This window comes from Mus musculus, chromosome 12 (genome assembly GCF_000001635.26).
Source record: "Mus musculus strain C57BL/6J chromosome 12, GRCm38.p6 C57BL/6J".
NCBI lineage: Eukaryota > Metazoa > Chordata > Mammalia > Rodentia > Muridae > Mus > Mus musculus.
The window spans coordinates 54,857,715-54,879,453 of record NC_000078.6 but is presented as its reverse complement, the minus strand read 5'-3'; the positions used below and the strand labels follow the sequence as shown (position 1 = coordinate 54,879,453).

The 21,739-nt window shown below is 43.9% G+C and overlaps 1 protein-coding gene across 2 annotated transcripts; it reads left to right on the top strand.

Moving 5' to 3' along the window:
• Positions 1 to 16,576: 16,576 nt before the first annotated feature.
• Positions 16,577 to 20,639, top strand: Cfl2 (cofilin 2, muscle). Of its 2 annotated transcripts, none has more exons than NM_007688.2 (4): positions 16,577 to 16,710; positions 17,621 to 17,928; positions 18,041 to 18,117; positions 18,217 to 20,637. In NM_007688.2, the coding sequence occupies exons 1-4, from the start codon at positions 16,708 to 16,710 to the stop codon at positions 18,327 to 18,329; spliced, it is 501 nt and encodes a 166-aa protein (NP_031714.1). In that variant the 5' UTR covers positions 16,577 to 16,707; the 3' UTR covers positions 18,330 to 20,637. The 2 variants fall into 2 exon arrangements, with proteins under 2 accessions (NP_031714.1, XP_006515515.1); XM_006515452.3 differs by having other exon boundaries at positions 16,701 to 17,043; positions 18,217 to 20,639.
• Positions 20,640 to 21,739: the final 1,100 nt, after the last annotated feature.

The following is a 21,739-nucleotide window of genomic DNA, read 5'->3' as shown; positions in this document are numbered from 1 at the left end:
CCCTTAGTTCAGTCGTTGTTGCCTTGACTCTCCACCTGCAGCAACCTTCCCTACCTCCCCTGTGCTAACCACAGAACCCCTGCAGCTCTCTCACTAGACCACGAGATCCACAGGGTAAGGACAACACATGTTTTGCTCACTGCCTTATACCCAGCTAGTGTGCAATTCCTGACACATAGTAGGAACTCAGTTCTTCTTGTCTACTTTTGAGACATTGCTATAGATAGCCCAGGCTGCCTGGCGCAGGTCTTCTTCTTGGCCTGCACATTACAGGGATCACACACGTGCACAGCGACACCCTGCATGTACCACCAGACCCTGCATGCACTGCCACACCCAGCACTCAATACATTTTTTTTAAGGCTTGCATTAACAAGAAGTTAACCTTCAATGCCAGGCATGGGGGCATATGCTTTTAACCCAGCATTCAGGAGGCAGAGGCAGGAGGATCACTGTAAGCATGAGTCTGGTCTACAGAGTTCCAGGCCAGCATGTGCTTGGAAGGTGGAGGCACGAGGATCTCCAGGCCAGCCTAGGCTATACAGTGATACCCTCTTAGAAAACAACAAAAATTAAAATCTTATGTTACAAAGGACAGTATAAAGAAAACTAAAGCCGGGAATGGTGGCGCACGCCTTTAATCCCAGCACTTGGGAGGCAGAGGCAGGCGGATTTCTGAGTTTGAGGCTAGCCTGATCTACCGAGTGAGTTCCAGGACAGCCAGGGCTATACAGAGAAACCCTGTCTCAAAAAACCAAAAGAAAAAAAAAACTCTTATAAATCAATTAAAAGATAATCCAGGGAGAGATGGCTCAACAGTTAAGAGCATTTGCTGTTCTTGCAGACAACCAGAGTTTGGTTTCCAGCACCCCACATCAGGTGGCTCACAATGGAATGCAATTCCAGTTCTGGGGATCCAAGGTCCACTTCTAAACTTCACAGGTTACTACACACACACATGTGCATACATATATGTGCATAGTCTGCAAACACACATAAATTAAAATCTGTAAAATGTGTTTAATTAATTAATTTATTTATTATATGTAAGTACACTATAGCTGTCTTCAGACACTCCAGAAGAGAACATCAGATTTTGTTATGGATGGTCGTGAGCCACCATGTGGTTGCTGGGATTTGAACTCAGGACCTTTGGAAGCGCAGTCAGTGCTCTTAACTACTGAGCCATCTCACCAGCCCGTGTTTAATTTTTTTAAAAGGTAATACATTTCTAAGACTGCAGATATTTTTCCACAGAGAATACAGAAAGTACATGAGAGGAGGCTGAACATCTATGACTTCTGCACTCAGGAAGCAGAGAAAGGAGGACCACAAGTTGGCAGCTAGCCTGGACTACATAATGTTTCAGTCAGCCTAGACTATACAGTGAAACCTTATCTCTAGAGAGGGGAATGGCTATGAAGCAGAACTGGAGAAGAGAAGAATGTTGGGAAGTGGGGAAGGAAGACAACACAGAAGTGAGCTCAATAGCACTAGGAGGTTTGAAACAGCCATAGGGGATCTTATTATATTTATTTAAAATTATACATAAATTTAAATGAAGCTGAATTACACACACACACACACACACACACACACACATAGTTTAGATGAAGTTATGCACCTCGGGGTGACAATGTTCTTCCAAGAGTCATAGACTACCTAACAAAACCCCATCTGGGGTGTGGTGTCTTACACCTTTAGTTCCAGCATCTGGGAGGCAGAGGCAGGAGGATCTCTGAGTTCAAGGCCAGCCTGGTCTATACAGTAAATTCCAGGACACAGAGAAACCCTGTCTTGAAGAAAGAAATCAGAAGGAGCAGCCAATGGAGGAAAACCATCATCCTACCCCAATGTGACACCTACCAGCAACCATGGTCAAAGTGACAAGACATCCCAAAAGGTGCAGTGGTGGCTCTTACATCCTGGGCCTGAAGGCTCAGTGGACAGGAGGGAAATTCATGCCAGGTTCCATAAACTGCATGGCTGCTAAGGCCACGCACAGAACCCACTACTGCCTTTCCTAAACCATTATAATTCCCAAGTGCGTGTTAAATACTCACTCACAGATAAGTATAGCTCTCTCCTCTCAACAAAGAAGCTTCCTCACATTACAAAATAAAAAAGCCACAACAGTATAGTTGTTGTTGTTGTTTTTACTATTTTATGGGTTCTCATCTCTCTCACCTTTATTTCACCCTAATCCTTTCCAACCCCCAACACTAGGTAGGAGAGAAAGAAAGTCAAGAGGGGAAAGGGGCATAGACCTCTTTCAGCCAACAAAATAGACTACTTCCTGCTGATTGGGTTCCTTGGGGCATATCCAATCTTCCGCAGTCAGGAGATCTCCAACTTTAATCTCTTTGCTCAGGGACAACAGTGCGAGCAGCTGCAGCTTACTTCCTCAGAGCGCCTCCCTCCCCTCCTGAGGCTCTGGCATTTATTCCGTCTCCACAGTCCCTAGAATTAAACTATCTGCAGCTGGCAAAAATCACGCCCCTGGGGCTGAGAGATGGCTCAGAGGTTAAGAGCACTGGCTGCTCTTCCAGAAGTCCTGAGTTCAATTCCCAGCAACCACATGGTGGCTCACAACCATTTGTAATGAGGTCTGATGCCCTCTTCTGTCCTGCAGGCATACACGAAGGCAGAACATTGATTACACAACAAATAAATCTTTAAAAAAAAAAAAAAAATCCCCTCCTAGAGCACTCGACAATCATGGTTAGCGACTGTGGACAAACTGAAGCTGTCCTGTATCCCACAGCTGAGATTAAAACAAAAACATCAGCACATAACATACCTGGGTTTTTTAAGAAACCAAAAATGCTCACTACATACAGTTACTAAGCAAGACCCAGAAAATGACACCACCAACTGACATGGCAACATAGATGGGGGAATTCTCACAAGGCTTCAGCCCTCCAAGAGCTACAGGTTGCTTACAGAGAAAGAGTCAGTCTTCAGGAATAAGCCCCATGGTAGGTTAGCTGTAAACACAAGCTGCACTAATGAGTACAGCAGACTAGAGTTATAAAAAAGAGGCCATGAATTTGAGAAGGAGTCGAGGGAACATACAAAGAACTGGAAGGAAGAGAGGGAGGGGGAGGAAATGATGTAAACATAGTATTCATATATGAATTCTCAAAAAACTAAAACACAATGGTATTACATCACAACCCCTAAGATGATTAAAAGAGACACACAACACAGGCCAGCACGTTGGTAAGGATTGGAGAAATTGAAGTCTGTGATCCTACCTGGTGGGTAGGATTATAAAATGGTACAAACTCTTGTTTTAAGATTCATTTTAGTTATTTTTTTATTATGTGTGTATGAGTTGTGGTGGTTTGGATATACATAGCCCGGTGGGTAAGTTGTACTATTAAGATGTGTGGCCTTGTTGGAGTTGGTGTGTCACCACGGGCATGGGCTTTGAAACCCTCCTCCTAGCTGCCTGAAAGCCAGTATTCTGCTAATAGTCTTCAGATGAAGACAGAACTCTCAGCTCCTCCTGCACCATGCCTACCTGGATGCTGCCATGTTCCTGTCTTGGATAATGGACTGAACCTCTAAACCTGTAAGTCAGCCCCAATTAAATGTTGTCCTTTATAACAGTTGCCTTAGCTGGGCGTGGTGGCGTATGCCTTTAATCCCAGTACTTGGGACTTCTGAGTTTGAGGCCAGCCTGGTCTACAAAGTAAGTTCCAGGACAGCCAGAGTTATACAGAGAAATCCTGTCTCGAAAAACAAAACAAAACAAAACAAAGGGTGGCTGGAGAGATGGTTCAGTGGTTAAGAGCACTGCTCTTCAGGAAGTTCTGAGTTCAGTTCCCAGCAACCACATGGTGGCTCACAACCATCTGTAACGGGGTCTGATGCCCTCTTCTGGTGTGTCTGAAGACAGCAACAGTGTACTCACATAAAATAAATAAGTCTTTAAAAAAAAAGTTGTCTTGGCCATGGGGTCTGTTCACAGCAGTAAAATCCTAAGACATGAGTGTCTGCATGGGTGCATATACATTTGAGGTCAGGTGCCTGCAGAATGTAGAAAAGGTTTGGGTCCTCTGGAAGAACAGTATATGCTCTTAACCATTGAGCTATGTCTCCCAGCCCTGTCATATGCTTTATTCTTTGGTTTTCGAGACAGGGTAAAAGACCATTCCTGGCTGTCCTGGAACTTTCTCTGTTGACCATCCTGGCCTTGAACTCTGAGACCTCCCTGCCTCTGCCTCTGCCTCTTGAGCTGAGACTAAAGGCCTATGTGTCACCCTCACCTGCCTGCTGCTTCTTACCCCCTACACTGCTGGCAAACTGTTGAGGGGGTTACATCTCTCCGACATTCAAGCTGAACTTAGAACTAGAGAATAAACAGCACTCGCCATGGGCTGTATTCTGATCTCTGTGGCTCACTCTCTGATCCACACAGCCCACTGTGGGCCTTACACATCTCACTGCTAGTTCTTTCTAACTCAGGAGCATGACCTCACAGTAAAGGAACTTAGCAGTCTGAGTCACATGATGGCAGCAGCAGTGGTGAATTGCTCTTCAGCAGGGCCTCAAACGCCAGCTATGCCCGCCAGCTTCAATGGTGTAACTGCACACCAGCTGCGAGTTATTAACTTACTAGCTCACGGACACAGTTCAGATTCGAATGCCACTTATTATAAAACCTCAACTAGATGGATGTGGTGACCTCTGGTTGTGGTCTTACCACTGAGGCAGGAGGATTGCTATGAATTCAAGACCACCCTGGGCTAAGTAGTGAATTCCAAGCCAGCCTGGTCTAGAGAGTAAGACTCTCTCAATCAATCAATCAATCAGAAATGAAAAGAAAAGAAAAGAAAAGAAAAGAAAAGAAAAGAAAAGAAAAGAAAAAGGGGAGGGGAGGGGAGGGGAGGGGAGGGGAGGGGAGGGGAGGGGAGGAGAGGAGAGGAGAGGAGAGGAGAGGAGAGGAGAGGAGAGGAGAGGAGAGGAGAGGAGAGGAGAGGAGAGGAGAGAGGAGAGGAGAGGAGAGGAGAGGGAGAGGGAGAGGAGAGGAGAGATCCTGAATTGTTGTTTATGGTTTTGCTTCTGGGACTAGTCAGGAATAAAGGAGGAAGGAGGTACCATGTCTTCTAAATCTTATAGGCAATCCTATAGTTAGAATTTTATTTTGCTAGTGGTGAGTTTGCTGCTATTGCTGTTTTTCTGTTTTAACAGGGATACTCTCACTATATGGCCTACCTGGCCAAGGATGCCCTTGAACTTCTTTTTTTTTTTTAAGTTTTTTTTAGATGTGTATTTATTACTATGCATAGTACACTGTAGCTGTCTTCAGACACACCAGAAGAGGGCGTCAGATCTCATTACAGATGGTTGAGAGCCACCATGTGGTTGCTGAAATTTGAACTCAGGACCTTTGGAAGAGCAGTCAGTGCTCTTACCCGCTGAGCCATCTCGCCAGCCCCGCCCTTGAGCTTCTGATCCTCTTACCTCATCTTGCAGAATGCTGGGATTAGAGGTGTGCCACCATGCCTGGTTTTGAAACTTGCTTTCCTTCCCTCTTTCCTCCCAAACCCCATTCTTCCTTCTCTTCCTCTTCCTCCACCCCTGTTTCCTTTCCCATCTCTTTTCTTCTCCCTCCCTTCCCTTCCCTTTTCCTGCAGTACCAAGAAGCAACTGAGGACATGCTAGGAAAGCAATCGACCACCAAGCAATACAGTCTTCGTGCTTCTATTGCTGTGAAGAGACACCATGACCACAGCAACTCTTAGAAGAAAAACCCTTCCCTGGGGCTTGGTGTCCAGTCCAGAGCTTACTTCACTGTCACACCGTCGGAGAGCATGGTAGGGTGCAGACAGACTTAGTGCTGGAGAAGTAGCTTCAAGTTCTACATCTGGATCGGCTGGCAGCAGGATGAGTGAGACAGTGGGCCTGGCTTGAAACTCCGAAGCCCACACTCCCAGTGACACTTCATCCAACAAGGCCAAACCTCCTAATGCCACTCCCTAAGCATTTAAACGTATGAGCCTTTGGGGGCCAATCTTATTCAAACCACCACAAATACCCTTCAGCCTCAGTTCTATTCTTTATTTATGAGTGTTTCACATGTATGTCTATGGAGGGCAAGAGGTTCTTGCACACATAGACAAGCACTGGAGAAGCCAGTGTTTGTATGGGCTTCCTCTTCAAAGGAAGGAACTGTTTACCTGTCTTCCTCCAAGAATGCTGGAAAAGAATGTGATCTTTTGCTCTCTGAAGGGCCCAACCTCACTCACCCAAATCCCCCAGATTATGATGTCTATTTTTCCGATTATGATGTCTATTTTTCCCAGATAAAGTCCCTCCACACACACCTAGTTCTTGAGCATTGCTACCCCATCGATAGAACCCATCCTTATGAGAAGTCACCTGTGTTTTTTTTTAAGATTTATTTATTATTATAGATAAGTACACTGTAGCTGTCTTCAGATGCACCAGAAGAGGGCGTCAGATCTCATTACTGGTGGTTGAGAGCCACCATGTGCTTGCTGGGATTTGAACTCAGGACCTTTGGAAGAGCAGTCAGTGCTCTTAACCTCTGAGCCATCTCGCCAGCCCTCACCTATGCTTTACAACAGCCTACGAGACTTCTGGGTTATCTTAGGGCCAGGCCAATCCTGACTCCAGTTTCCCTCGATCCCTATGCTGAGCATTGTTCGGAGTTAACAGAATCCATCCTTATGGAAGAAGCCACCTGTGCGCTGTAAAGAGTCTCAGTGTAAACATGACTTAAGTTTGTTTGTACACTTGGAACTGAGTTAAGTGTCATCAGAAAACGTTCTTCCAAAATTGTTCTGTTTAAGTAAACCACCCAGTGTGAGAATCCAGAAGTTAGGCCCAGCACCTGCTGAGTAAGTAGGCTGAACAGAGTTCATTCTTACCCCACTTGGATGTCTTCTTTCCTGGATGTGATGCTTGCAGGGAGCCCCTACAGGTGTCTGTGCATACATGTGTGTCTGGAACAGTGGGTGCTCTTAACTGCTGAGCTATCCCGCCAGCCCCTCAAATATAGTTTTAAATAAAAGCTATGCTGAGGTGTTCACAGACCATAAAACTCACCATTTTTATGTGTACCATCTTGCTTTCACTAAATTCACAGTTGTGTGACATCACCATTATCTAACTTGTAAAACATTTTCCCTCCTGCTCATTGCAGTCCGTATGTACAGTGTCACTTTCCCACCACAGACAACCACTAGTTTACAGTCTGCAGGTCTTTCGGTTCTGGATCCATTATTGTGAGGAGCCGCCCTCACATTTGCCATTATAAGATGGCGCTGACAGCTGTGTTCTAAGTGGTAAACATAATCTGCACACGTGCAGGGGCAGTTTTCCCGCCATGTGTTCTGCCTTTCTCGTGATGACAACTGGGCCGATGGGCTGCAGCCAATCAGGGAGTAATACGTCCTAGGCGGAGGATAATTCTCCTTAAAAGGGACGGGGCTTTGCCATTCTTTTTCTCTCTCTTGTTTTCTCATTCTTGCTCTCTTGCTTTTCTTGTTCTTGTTCTTGTTCTTTTTCTTGCTCTCTTGCTCTCTGGCTCCTGAAGATGTAAGCAATAAAGTTTTGCCGCAGAAGATTCTGGTTTGTTGCGTCTTTCCTGGCCGGTCGCGAGAACGCGTGTAAGAGTTGGTGCTGAGACCCGGGACGGGACGAGAAGACCTGGGACGAGAAATCCCGAGACGAGAAAACCTGGGACGGTTACCATCTCAGAACTCTTCAGCTGGGGAATGGTGGTAATGAAGTGTTCCCGTAAAACAGACTGTTGAGAAGGATTCAACTGCGTGAATTCAGAACTCTTCAGCTGGGGAACAGGGTACCCGTAAGTATAGCTTTACAAGGTAAGTCTGGCCTTGAACTTTCTAACGAAATTCAAGACAGTCTATCAGAAGTAAAGTGGGGAATAGCTTTACAAGGTACGCCTGGCCTTGAACTTTCTAACGAAATTCAAGACAGTCTATCAGAAGTAAAGTGGGGAATAGCTTTACAAGGTACGCCTGGCCTTGAACTTTCTAACGAAATTCAAGACAGTCTATCAGAAGTAAAGTGGGAAATAGCTTTACAAGGTATGTTTGACCTTGAACTTTTTCTAGTGTTAGAAGCCTTTTGTTCCTTTTCACATGTTATCAAGTGGTTAAGGCAGGGCTGAAAATTCTGGATGAAATTCAGGGCAATCTATCAGAAGTAAAGCGGGGAGAGAGAGTAGGAGCAAAGAGGAAATATGGTTCACAAAATAAGTATACAGGCCTTTCCATGGGTCTTGAACCCGAGGAAAAGTTTAGGTCAGGTAAGAATACCTGGGGAGAGATTAGAAGGAAGGAGAAGGAAAAAGAAAAGAAAAAAGATCAATTAGCGGAGGTCTCTAGGAGAAGGAGCCTATACTCATCACTAGGTGAGCTCAAGGAGCCAGTTCTTAATAGTTCTGAATCAGATGAAAAGGCTATTAGGGCCTGGAAGGCGCTCTCCCGAGCAGGTGAAGCCACTGGACAACTAACAAAGCATTATGTAGTATGTGGTCTTTGGAGTCTTTCACTTTGAACAGCATTTTTAGGTTAATCCAGGTGGCAACATTACAAATCCTTCACTCCTTTGATGGCTAACCATATTCTGTGGCATGGGCACACTTCCTCTATCCATTCATCAGTAGGGAGACGTTTCAGTCGTTTGCAGTTTGAGCTGTTATGAATACTTCCAGCTTTAGTGTCTTTGGGATATGCACATAGGAAGGGACTCACTGGGCTTTAGGGGAGGTTGAAGTTTTGTGGGAGTTGGTGGTGCATGGCTTTAATTCCAGCACTCAGGAAGCAGAGGCAGGAGGAGCTCTGTGAGTTCAAGGCCAGCCTGACACACACAGCAAGTTCCAGGGCAGCCACAGCTATAGAGTCAGACCCTACCTCAAAAACTTTTTTTAAAGTTATCAAACTACTTTTCAAAGAGGTTTTACCAAAACTGGGCATGGCCATGCATGGTCCTACCACTTGGAAGACAAAGGCAGGAAGGTCAGAGGGTTAAGGTCAATCTCAAGTCAGTGAGTTCAAGGCTAGCCTGATCTACAGGAGACCTTGTCTCACAACACAAAAAGGAAACTCAAAACAAAATGGGGACTGCAGACATTGCTCATTGGATATGAAAATTTACTCCTCTTGCCAAGAACGTGAGTTCCCTTCCTAGCACCCATGTCAGGCAGCTCATAATCAATCACCTCTGTGGGCATCTACATTTAGCACATACACACATACATACACACACATGTACTTACACATACATGTACATACACACACATGTAATTACACATAAAGTTAAAAACAATGATAGAATCTTCCAGATCCATCCTTTTTCTTTTTGGGGGTAGGTAGGTGAGATTTTTAGGCAATGTCACAATTCAGCCTAGAGTGATTGGGAACTCATTGTGTGAACCATGCTGGCCTGGAACCTATGGCAATCCTATTGCTTCAGCCTCCCAAGTAGCTGGGATTACAGGCCTTTGGCCCTTAGCTTGGCTCAGATTCATCATGTTTAAAAGATCTTAAAAACGACTTTCAAAGTTTTAACCCGTCATAAGCTCTCCATCTTGATTGTTTCTTGGGAGAATGTTCACTAGGGAATATTCACCTTTCACAGTTTCTAAAAAAAAAAATTTTAAGGGCTGGTGAGATGGCTCAGCAGGTAAGAGCACCCGACTGCTCTTCCGAAGGTCCTGAGTTCAAATCCCAGCAACCACATGGTGGCTTACAACCATCCCTAATGAGATCTGACTCCCTCTTCTGGTGTGTCTGAAGACAGCTACAGTGACTTACATATAATAAATAAATAAATCTTAAAAAAAAATTTTAAAAAGATGTATTTATTATTATATGTAGGTACACTGTAGCTGTCTCAGGCACACCAGAAGAGTGCATCAGATCTCATTAGGGATGGTTGTAAGCCACCATGCGGTTGCTGGGATTTGAATTCAGGACCTTCGGAAGAACAGTCAGTACTCTTACCTGTTGAGCCATCTCACCAGCCTGCAGCACTTATTTTTAAGCCCAGCACTATGAGGGCAAAGGGGCAGAGAGGCAGAGGCAGATAGATCTCTGAGCTCAAGATCAACCTGGCTTACTTTGGGAGTTCCAAGCCAGCCAGGGTTACATAGTGAGAGCCTGCCTCAAAACAGCAACAAAGGGGCTGGTGAGATGGCTCAGTGGGTAAGAGCACCCGACTGCTCTTCCGAAGGTAAGGAGTTCAAATCCCAGCAACCACATGGTGGCTCACAACCATCCGTAACAAGATCTCTCTTCTGGAGTGTCTGAGGACAGCTACAGTGTACTTGCATATAATCAATAAATAAATCTTAAAAAAAAAAAAAAAAAACAAAAAACAGCAACAAAGATACAAACAAAACCAAGCCCAAGACATATGCTGGGCGTTGGTGGTGCACACCTTTAATCCCAGCACTTGGGAGGCAGAGGCAGGTGGATTTCTGAGTTTGAGACCAGTCTGGTCTACAGAGTGAGTTCCAGGACAGCCAGGGCTACACAAAGAAACCCTGTCTCAAAACCAAACCAACAACAACAACAACAACAACAACAACAACAACAACAGAGACTATAGTAAATTTATCAAGCACTGAAGGTCTTCTTTCCCTGGCTTTTTTTTTTTTTTTTTTTTTTTTTTTTAACATGAGGATCATGTTTGTGTACTGGGGAAAGTTTTTCCTTTTCTTTTTTCTTTTTCTTTTTTTCTTTTTCTTTTTCTTTTTCTTTTTCTTTTTCTTTTCTTTCTTTCTTTCTTTTTTTTTTTTTTTTTTTTTTTTTTTGGGTTTTCGAGAAAGGGTTTTCTGTATAGCTGTCTGGCTGTCTGGAACTCACTCTGTAGACCAGGCTGGCCTCGAACTCAGAAATCTGCCTGCCTCTGCCTCCCGAATGCTGGGATTAAAGACGTGTGCCACCACTCTCGGCTAGTTTTTCCTTTTCTTGCCTGCCTGCCTGCCTGCCTGCCTTCCTTCCTTCCTTCCTTCCTTCCTTCCTCCTCTTCTTCCTCCTCCTCCTCCTCCTCCTCCTTTTATCAGAATAAACAGTAGATTAAGGAAAAGTGAAAGGTTGGGGCTAATGTAGTGTGGAGTTTTGTTTTGGGGTCATTTGTTTTTAAATAAAAGAGCTTCTCTCAGCTTCTGGTGAACTTTGAGCTAGGGTAGCAGATGGTCACCAAAGCCATCCTGGACCAGGGTTTCCCGAGTTTGCTGTGTCACACCCAAGACTAATAAAGAAATGTGATGAGGAATGAGCAAACAGATTTATTTAGGATAAGCGGAAAAATAATTCAGTGAGTGGGATGGGTTCTGACAGAGGAATATCCTTTCCATTTTAATCTCTAGACTAAGTCACTATAGAATACTATTTCAAACACATCGGGCTAGAGAGATGGCTCAGTGGTTAAGAGCACTGACTGCTCCTCCAGCGGTCCTGAGTTCAACTTCCAGCAACCACCTAGTGGCTCTGATGCCCTCTTCTGGTGTGTCTGAAGACAGCTATAGGGTACATAAATGATTCTTTAGAGCACACACACACACACACACACACACACACACACACACACATCATAGAATTGAGCAAGCCAGAGGGGTCCAGAACACCACAAGAAGACCTACAGAATCAGCTAACCTGGGCCCATGGGGACTCACAGAGACTGAACCATCAACAAAAGATCATGCGTGGGCTGGGCCTAGGCCCCCTACAGATTTATAGCAGATGTGCAGCTTGGTCTTCATGTGGGTCCCCCATGGAAAGGGGGCTGTCTCTGATTCTGTTGCCTGTTAATGGATCCCCTTCCTCTACCTGGACTGCCTGGTTGGGCTTTAATGGGAAAGGATATGCCTAGTCCTGCTGGAACTAGATGTCCCACTGTGGAGTGGTACTCAAGGGGGACTCCCCTTGTCTGAGGAGAAGAAGAGAAGGTAATTGGGGGAGGGATTTGTAAGGGCAGGACTGGGAGAAGAAGAGGGAGGGGGCTTCAATTGGGATGTAAAGTGAACAAAAAAACAAATTATGGAAAATTTAAAAATAAACATAGGGGTTAGAGAGATGGCTCAGTGGTTCAAAGCATTTACTGATGTGGTGATTTGAATATGCTTGGCCCAGGGGGTGGCACTGTTAGGGGGCGTGGCTTTGTTGAAATGGGTGTGGCCTTGTTGAAGGAAGTGTGTCACAGTAAGGGTGGACTTTGAGACCCTCCTCCTGGCTGCCTGGAAGATAGTCCTCTCCTGACTGCCTTTGGGTCAAGATACAGAATTCTCAGCTCCTTCTCCAGCACTGTGTGTGGACACAGCCATGGTTTCCGCTATGATGATAATGGACTAAATCTCTGAATTTGTAAGCCAGCCCCAATTAAATGTGGTCCTTTATAAAAGTTGCTTTAGTCATTTTGTCTCTTAACAGCAATGAAAACCCTAACTAAGACAGCTCTATTTCCAGTGTCCACATGGCACCTCACAGCCATCTAGGACTCCAGTTCCGGGGACTATGACACTCACCTCTCACCACTTCTCAAGGCACAGGCATACACGTGGCAGACGTGTATACCTGCAGGCAAAACACTCATACACATAAAATAAATCTTTAGAAATAAGTAAATATGGTGTTAAAGAGATGGCTTGGTTAAGAGCCCTTGTTCTTGCAGAGGACCTGGGTTTAATTCCCAGTACCAACATAGTGGCTGCTAACTCCATAACTCCAGCTCCAGGAAGCCAATGCCTGCTCCTGACCTCCTAAGGCACCAAGTCAGATGTATATACAAAGGTGGGAGCAAAATACTTATACATATAAAATAAGATAATCTAAAAATAAAATTTCAAATTTTATGATAGAGAGAGAGAGAGAGAGAAGGCTGGCCTCCAACTCAGAGATCCATCCATTCACCAGCCTCTGCCTCTAGAGTGCTGGGGTTAAAGGTGTGTGCCATTACACCCGGGTCTCATCATTTTCAAATAAATACATACCAAGAGATTAACCTAGTCAAGGGGATGAAAAGCCTCTTCCATAAAAACTTTATGACATTTCACAGGCTAAAGATCCTGTGCTCAGATTGGTGGAATTAATATTGTAAAAATGCTTGTGTTAACAAAAGCAATCAATACAAATCCACCTTAAAATTCAATGACATTATTTATAAAACTATAAATGGCAGTCTCAAGGACAAAGAGTAATTCTGGAGTTATTAGAAGACTTGGTCTCAAATTCTAGGTCTGTCACAGTAACAAAACATCAAAGACAAGTAGACACACACACCAATAGAATATAAGGTTCAAAAAGAAGCCCAACTATAATAGTCTAACACATATATTAGGGAGAGAGATGGCTCAGCAATTGTGAGCACTGGTCGTTCTTCCAAAGACCTGTGTTTGATCCCCAGCACCCACATGGCAGCCCACAACCATCTGTGACATCAGTTCTAAGGGAACTGGAGCCCTCTCTGACCTCCATGGTGCACAGATATGATACAAACAATTCATACATATAAAATAAAAATCTATCAAATCTCAATTAAAAGAACTTGAAATACTTTGGGGGGAAGGTTGTTAAGCAAATGATCTCAGGAAACTGGATTTCCACAAAAAAAAAAAAAAAGGAGAATGGTCTCACTCTACATGGACCCACAAATTTAAGATGGATCTAAAACCTTCGTGTGAGACTCCAAACTTTGAGACTGCTAGAGGAAAATACAGGAAAAGTATTTCAAGATATAGGTCTAGGCAATGATTCTCTAAAAAGGACTCCAATACCTCGGGAAATAATACCAATAACTGGCAAATAGACCACACGAGGCAAACAGCTTCAGCACAGCAAAGGCAGAAGGCAGAGGGAGATGATAACGACACGTGAGATGTGTAAGTCATAATGTTAACTACTAATAAAATAGGCCAGCACACCTTTAATCCCAGAACTCAGGACACAGAGGCAGGCAGATCTCTGTAGGCTAACCTGGTCTGCATAGCAAATTCAGGCCAGTCAGTCCTACACATATAGTGAGACCCTGTCTCAAATAAATAAATAAATAAATAAATAAATAAATAAATAGATAAATAGATAAATAGATAAATAGATAAATAGACAAATAGACAAATAAATAAATAAATATTGAAAGGACAAGTTACATTGGGTCAGCAATAGGCTTTACCAGAATAGCAGGTTTCTACTCTTGGCTTGTTTAGTTGATGCCAGCTGTCCTACATGGGACTTCATTATACAATTCCTAAAAGCAAGCACTCTTTTTTTTTTAATTAGGTATTTTCCTCATTTACATTTCCAATGCTATCCCAAAAGTCCCCCATACCCTCCCCCCACCCCCTACCCACCCACTCCCACTTTTTGGCCCTGGCGTTCCCCTGTACTAGGGCATATAAAGTTTGCAAGTCCAATGGGCCTCTCTTTCCAGTGATGGCTGACTAGGCCATCTTTTGATACATATGCAGCTAGAGTCAAGAGCTCCCGGGTACTGGTTAGTTCATAATGTTGTTCCACCTATAGGGTTGCAGATCCCTTTAGCTCCTTGGGTATTTTCTCTAGCTCCTCCATTGGGGGTCCTGTGATCCATCCAATAGCTGACTGTGAGCATCCACTTATGTGTTTGCTAGGCCCTGGCGTAGTCTCACTAGAGACAGCTATATCAGGGTCCTATCCGCACAATCTTGCTAGTGTATGCAATGGTGTCAGCGTTTGGAGGCTGATTATGGGATGGATCCCTGGATATGGCAGTCTCTAGATGGTCCATCCTTTTGTCTCAGCTCCAATTTTTTTGTTTTTGTTTGTTTGTTTGTTTTTTTTTTTTGAGTGAATTCCTGTATAGCCCTGGCTGTCGTGGAACTCACTCTGTAGACCAGGCTGGCCTCGAACTCAGAAATCCGCCTGCCTCTGCCTCCCCAGTGCTGGGATTAAAGGCATGCGCCACCACTGCCCGGCAATTTTTTTTTTATTTTACTATTTATTTTTTTACTTATTCACTTTACATTCTGCTCATTGCCCACCTCCAAGTCACCCCCTCCCACAATCCTTTCTCCATGCTCAAGAAGCACTCACTCTTAAGAACAAACTAGGGCTGGAGAGATGGCTCAGTAGTTAAGAACACTGACTGCTCTTCCAAAGGTCCTGAGTTTAAATCCCAGCAACTACAAGGTGGCTCACAACCACCTATAAGGATATCTGATGCCCTCTTCTGGTGTGTCTGAAGTCAGCTACAGTGTACTTATGTATAATAATAAATCTGTGGGCCTGAGAAAGTAGAGTGGACCGGAGCACCCACAACAGGCAGCTCAGGCAGCTCACAATGGTCTGCCACTCTTGCAACTCTAGCTCCAGTGATCAAACATCTTCTGGCTACTAAGGGCACCCACACACACATAGCAGACCTTCACACAGATACACCTACATGTACACTGAGTAAAAACAAAAGGATTTTTTACATTTATTTTTTATGTGTGTGCACATGTGCAGGTGTTTGTGAAGGTTAGGAGAGGGAGTCAGGGTCCATGGAGCTGAGCTCACAGGTGACGACTGCCTGTGTGCTGCCTGACATGGGGATAGGGTACCACCAAGCTCGATGACTTAAGTTTAATTCCCAGGGCCCACACGGTAGAGGAGAAATGACTCCCACAGCACACCTATTCACACACACACACACACACACACACACACACACACACACACTCTCTCTCTCTCTCTCTCACACACACACACACACACACACACGATTTCAACACAATTACCAAATCAAATGTGTCAGGCCCTTTTCTCTCCACATATAAACATTTATTTTTCTAGTAATCTCAATACATCCCATTTACAGGGGAAAAGAAACGTAACTTGAGCAGTTTCTGGTTTTACTTGGATTATAATTCTGTCCAAGGTATCTCCAGAGACTTTTTGTGACCTCACCCTCTTCTTGCAGAATTCCAGGTATAAGCCAACATTCCTGCTTCTCATTCTGCCTTTGCTTAGTACTTCAATCACTAAGGTAATATTTATAGTGTTCGTTCTCCTTTTAGTAATAAGAGGGGTCTAAACCCAGGGAGGTGGTGCTTGCCTGTAATCCCAACACCTGCAGGATGGAGGCGGGATCCGTTCAAGGTCATCTGCAGTTACTTCATGAATCAAGAGACCCGCAAAAGACTCCAAACGAGATCCTGTCTCAATTCAAACACACAAAGAAGAATAAGATCTTAACGATTCATTCAAAGTCGGGGCTTTCCAAAGGGGTCCCGAAAGGTTACAATCCGGACCCTTTCCGTGGAAAGCGCAAGTGAATGAAGCAAAGAGCTCTCTACCCGACCACCACACCCCGTTTCCTCACGTCACAACCCCCCAGAGCAGCGCCAGGAGCCCGCGAACCGCTCGAGCGTTGAACCCGGATTGGTCGCTACGACCATCCCTGTCAGCATCGGGGCTCCCGCCGCCGCTGCGCGTGGTTCTGCTAGCGGTTCTGGAGCTCCGGGGTCAGGCGGAGGACAGCGGCGGGGGCGGGGCCTGACCACGTGACCGCCCCCGCCCCGCCCGCCCTGCGGCCCTCCAGCCCGCCGCCCGCCCGCCCGGCTGCAGCTCCCGGCGTGCCCTGCACTCTCTGCTGCCCGCCGCCGACCCCTCCTTCTTCTCGTCCCAGTGCCACCGAGCCGGAGTCCGAGCCACCGCCGCCGCAGCCACTTCAGCCGCGGGCACTATGGTAAGGTGGGCGCGCCGGCGGGGGAATGCTGGGCGCGGCGCGGATCCCCGCGCGGCCGCCATCTTAACCCTGCCTGGGCCTGTGCGGTGGGCGCTTCGGCGCTGCGGGCCGAGGGCTCGAGGCCCTGCGGCCGCTCCGAGTCCCGAGGCGGGAGGGCCCGGCGCAGGCCCGGCGCGAGAGGGTCGCTCCTTGGGCCAGGGCCCCCGCGTGTTGCTCTGCCCTGCGCGGCTTAAGGTTTTTAACTCGCGCGCTGTAAGGTTGGTACGTGGCCAGCAGCCTCTGGGTGAGGGTCTAGGAGGCCGGCCATAACGCCGTTCCGAGGAGATTGAACAGGTAGAAACCTATTTTAAAACGCTTTTCTCGCCGTAGGGAGCCTTTTCACGGGATCTGTTAGTTTCAAAGCGGCTGCCAATGGGCGGTGGGGCGTAATCGCTGTAGCCGCAGCGGGTTGGAGTTTACACTTGATTCTCTTTCCTTATGTGGAAGCAGCCGTGGCTAAGACGGCTTTAAAGAAAGAAAAAAAAAATAGTAGAAGCGTTAACTGAAATCCTGGAGTGTTTTTTTTTAAGGCCTGCAGAGTTGACACAATACAGAAGGTATTTTTGCTGCTGCTCCTGAAGCTCTGACATCACCCAGTGAAATAGGAAACATTTCAGGCATGGCTCAACTGTATTTGTCCCTTCCCACCTCCCGTTAGCGGTTCTCTCCGTACTCCTTTAAGAAGGATGAATGAGCAGTATGAGTTAGACATTTTACCCGTATCTTCTTCTGATATTTAAAATTGACAGACCTAATAGGACTGCTTACGTTGTTTGGTGCAGTTTTTTAATACTCTGGCCAGACTGAAGTCTATGATTTTGGTTAAAACCGAAATCCTTATTCTAAATTCCCACCCTTTGTTTGTTTTCAGGCATCTGGAGTTACAGTGAATGATGAAGTCATCAAAGTTTTTAATGATATGAAAGTAAGAAAATCTTCTACACAGGAGGAGATCAAAAAAAGAAAGAAAGCAGTTCTCTTCTGTTTGAGCGATGACAAAAGACAAATAATTGTAGAGGAAGCCAAGCAGATCTTGGTGGGTGACATTGGTGACACTGTAGAGGACCCCTACACATCTTTTGTGAAGTTGTTGCCTCTGAATGATTGCCGATATGCTTTGTACGATGCCACGTACGAAACAAAAGAGTCTAAGAAAGAAGACCTAGTATTTATATTCTGGTGTGTAAAAACAAAAGAAAAAAAGTACTTCTAAAAGTGCAAGGATTATTATTATCAGAGTCAGTTTTTGCCTTTGTTTTTCTTTTGAAATTCAACATTTTCTCCCCCGTAGGGCTCCTGAAAGTGCACCGTTAAAAAGCAAGATGATTTATGCTAGCTCTAAAGATGCCATTAAAAAGAAATTTACAGGTACCAACATCGACTGTTCTGTACAAAAAAAAAAAATTTTTTTTTTTACTCTTTCTTAGTTATAAGGTTAATGAGGTGTGTTTTTCTTTTCCGTTTTAGGTATTAAACATGAGTGGCAAGTAAATGGCTTGGACGATATTAAGGACCGCTCGACGCTGGGAGAGAAACTGGGGGGCAGTGTTGTAGTTTCCCTTGAAGGAAAGCCACTATAAAATAATAGCCAAGTGCCATTTGATCTTAAGGGGCTTACACGTATCTCTCCAGCTCAGTCCACTGGAATTGTATTAGGTTTTGTTTTTTTTTGTTTATTCCCTTTTCACTGGTCCCGTTCGTGAATGAGTGAATATAAGAAGCCTGTCAGTATTGCCATGAGACTGTTTCATATGGTTACTTTTCTGTATTCCCAAGGAATGCCTTCCTGTCTTATTTTAGCCAAAACAAACTGGTTCCATGCCTTCCTTGCAGTGAACGTTACAATGGATGTGGTTGTCAATGTGAATAGCTTAGAGTACTACAAAGGGTAAGCTAACTGAATGCCTTGAAAATATTATCCACTGGTCGGTCATATGGGAGACTTGTTTCAGTATTATTTATAGTTGCACTTGATTACCGTTCTCTGAGGCACTGGAGCCTTCATACACCTCACCTGCCTTGGCAAGCCTATTTTTGTGACCTGGCAGCACAGATTTAACACTATTCGTTAAAAGCACTTTTTTTTTAATGCGTTTAATCCCTTATAAAGAATGCCAATTAAGTTTTATTACCTGTCATCAATTTATCCTAGTATCTCAGTGTTCATTCTTCTTGCCTTCATATTTTTTTCAAAGAAACAGCTGTGCTAATGTCTTTGGTTTCCCGATGAGTGTACACTACTGTATAATTTATGTTTACCATATGAGTCTTGAAACACTACAGATATTTTGAATATCAGTCATGATGGCAATTTCTGTATAAAAGAGCCTTAAATGGAACATTGTTTTGAGATCAAACTCCCTACCCTCACAAAAGTGGCCACGTTGCAATAAAAATTGTGGCAGATTACAGAATGTTGCCTTGTTTTCCTTGGAAATTTTGCAAATTGTTATGTGAAATTTTAGGGTAACGGTGATTAAGCTCTGCACTGGTATTTGGAATTTTTTTTCCTTTAATCTTTGGTTTAAAAACATCTTAAAATCACTTATATACAATCATTAAAAGAGTGGTAATTTTATAAATGCTTATTTATGTTATAAAATGGAGATCAGAAAAAAATTCTTTTTGCACTTTGGCCTATCCAGTATCTTATTTATTCTCTAGATAAGCTAGGATATTAATCCAGAGTTACATTACTGAGAATTGAGTAGTATAAGTAGGATGTTTTTATTACTTGGTCATAATGAAAATAATTTGTAAAATGTCATTCGAAGGTTAATGATGATTGTGATGTTTAGGAATGTTTGTCTCAGCCACAGTTCCTTCATAGCTTTTCCAAAATGAATTGGGAAAAAAAAATCGTATAGCAGTCTTAAAGCTTAGTAATGGAACTTGGCTGTGGCCCAGAGCTTTCTCCTTATAGAGAATTTGATCTGCTCCGTGTGCGCTCTCTGCTATTAGCCGGAGCTATTTATGGCAAACACATGCTTTTGTATCTTGTCATAGTCATCCACAGATGGCAAAACTGGACTTGATTCTACTGGCATGTAAGACAGGCGTGCTAGTGAGCAGTCGTGTGTGGCTCTGGACTCTGACCCCAGAGCTCTGAAGAATGCTCTTATCAGAAGATAGGAAATGAAAATATCCTTTTTTAAAATATGTGGAAGTAATTTGGGTATAATTAGTTTTTTTCTACCTTTTGGAAAGTTGTTTTTTTGTTGTTTTTTTTTTTTTCCCAGATGAGAACATTAACATAGTGGTTAAATGTCTAGGCTTCCATTTAAAACTACACAAATGACTTGGGATCTTTTTAGCACTAAGGAATTTGATTTCAGCCTTCCAGCTGTTGCTGTGAGTTGTTCCAGACCTTTCTGTGGCTTTTTGGTAAGGCTGCTTAGAAGCATGAGAAGCATGAGAATGGTAATGTGTGCTAAACCTATGTTTAACCAATCTTTGCACCAAAGGACTTTTTCACCAATTTATTTTGTTATTCTTCCAAATATTAAGTGATTTCTAAAAGGTAAAGGGTGACCTTTTGTTTTTATATCTAATTTCTCAATTTCTTTATATGCATTTTTAGAATAATTTGAGAGATTAAATGCTGCTTGAAACTATTATACTTTGAGTTTTAGATTGGCCAAATACATTAATGTAGTTAAATTCATCTTTAAAGTACACATATGTGCCTAGAGCCAAAAAATAATAATGATTTAATTTATGACCTTATGTTGAGACTAATTTCACATCTTATTTTGCAGTCATTTACAGTGAAACAATGTTCCAGCTAGCTTTAAAAGCTATACGGTGCTAATTAGTAAAATATTGAGGGCAATATTTTACTGCTAGCTTGCAAAATTATAAGTGTTTTAAAAATAAAATACATGAAAATATTTAAAGCTGTTGAGATGTGTTTACTTGCATTTAAAACAGTGAAAGCCGAGAAACTTAGGTTGTGGATTAGAGAGGCAGCGTTATCTGCACGTTATCCTTTTCAGGATTTAGGAAATATGCTTTCTTTTAGAAATCCTGTTTCAGGCCCGAGAGATGGCTTAATAGATAAAGACTGGATGGAAGCCTGGCTACCTGAGCACAGTTCCCACTTAACAGAGGTGTTCACACCTTTAATCCCAGCACTTGGGAGGCAGAGGCAGGCAGATTTCTGAGTTCGAGGCCAGCCTGGTCTACAGAGTGAGTTCCAGGACAGCCAGGGCTACACAGAGAAACCCTGTCTCGAAAAACAAACAAAAAAAGGTGTTATTTGTTTCATGTGTATATGTGTCTGCATATATATGTGTGTGCCATGTATGTGCCTGGTATCCAGGGAAACCAAAAGAGGGCACATGAGTAATAGGTGGCTTTGAGTCACAGTATAGTGCTGGGAACTGAATCCAGGTCCCCTGCAAGAGCACCAAATGCTCTGAACAGATAAGCCATCTCACCACTTGCCTTTAATAGTTACATAGATTTTTTTTTAAAGTCATAAAAAGCCTGGTGTGGTGACACACACCTGTAATCCCAGCACTTAGGAAACTAAGGCGGGGAGTAGGCTGGTTTATTGAAGATCACTGGTTCTATTTTTATAACAGTTCCACTTGATCTCATAGTTTAAGTACTAATTAGCTGATAGAGAACATCTTCTTTTAGAAGTATATCATACAGAGTGCTAGGGGTGACTCAACTAAGTGCTTGCTTGCTTGCTAGGCACCGTGTAGAAGCCAGGCATACCTGTATGAACCGGAATCCTAGTGCTAGGTAGGTTGAGACAGGCCAGCCTAGGGAGATCTGGATGTTCCAGTTTCAGTCAGAAACCCTGTCTCAAAAACAAAGGGAAAGGAGAAGCAGTTGAACTGGATTTTGACCTCTGGCCTCCACAGTCATGTACATAAACACAAATACAGAATATAGTTAGTGTCCATAACTTTATACCATGTTGGGTGTGTTGATGTGTGAGTAGTGAGAGCTGGCCTCAAACTTCCAAGTAACTTTGAAG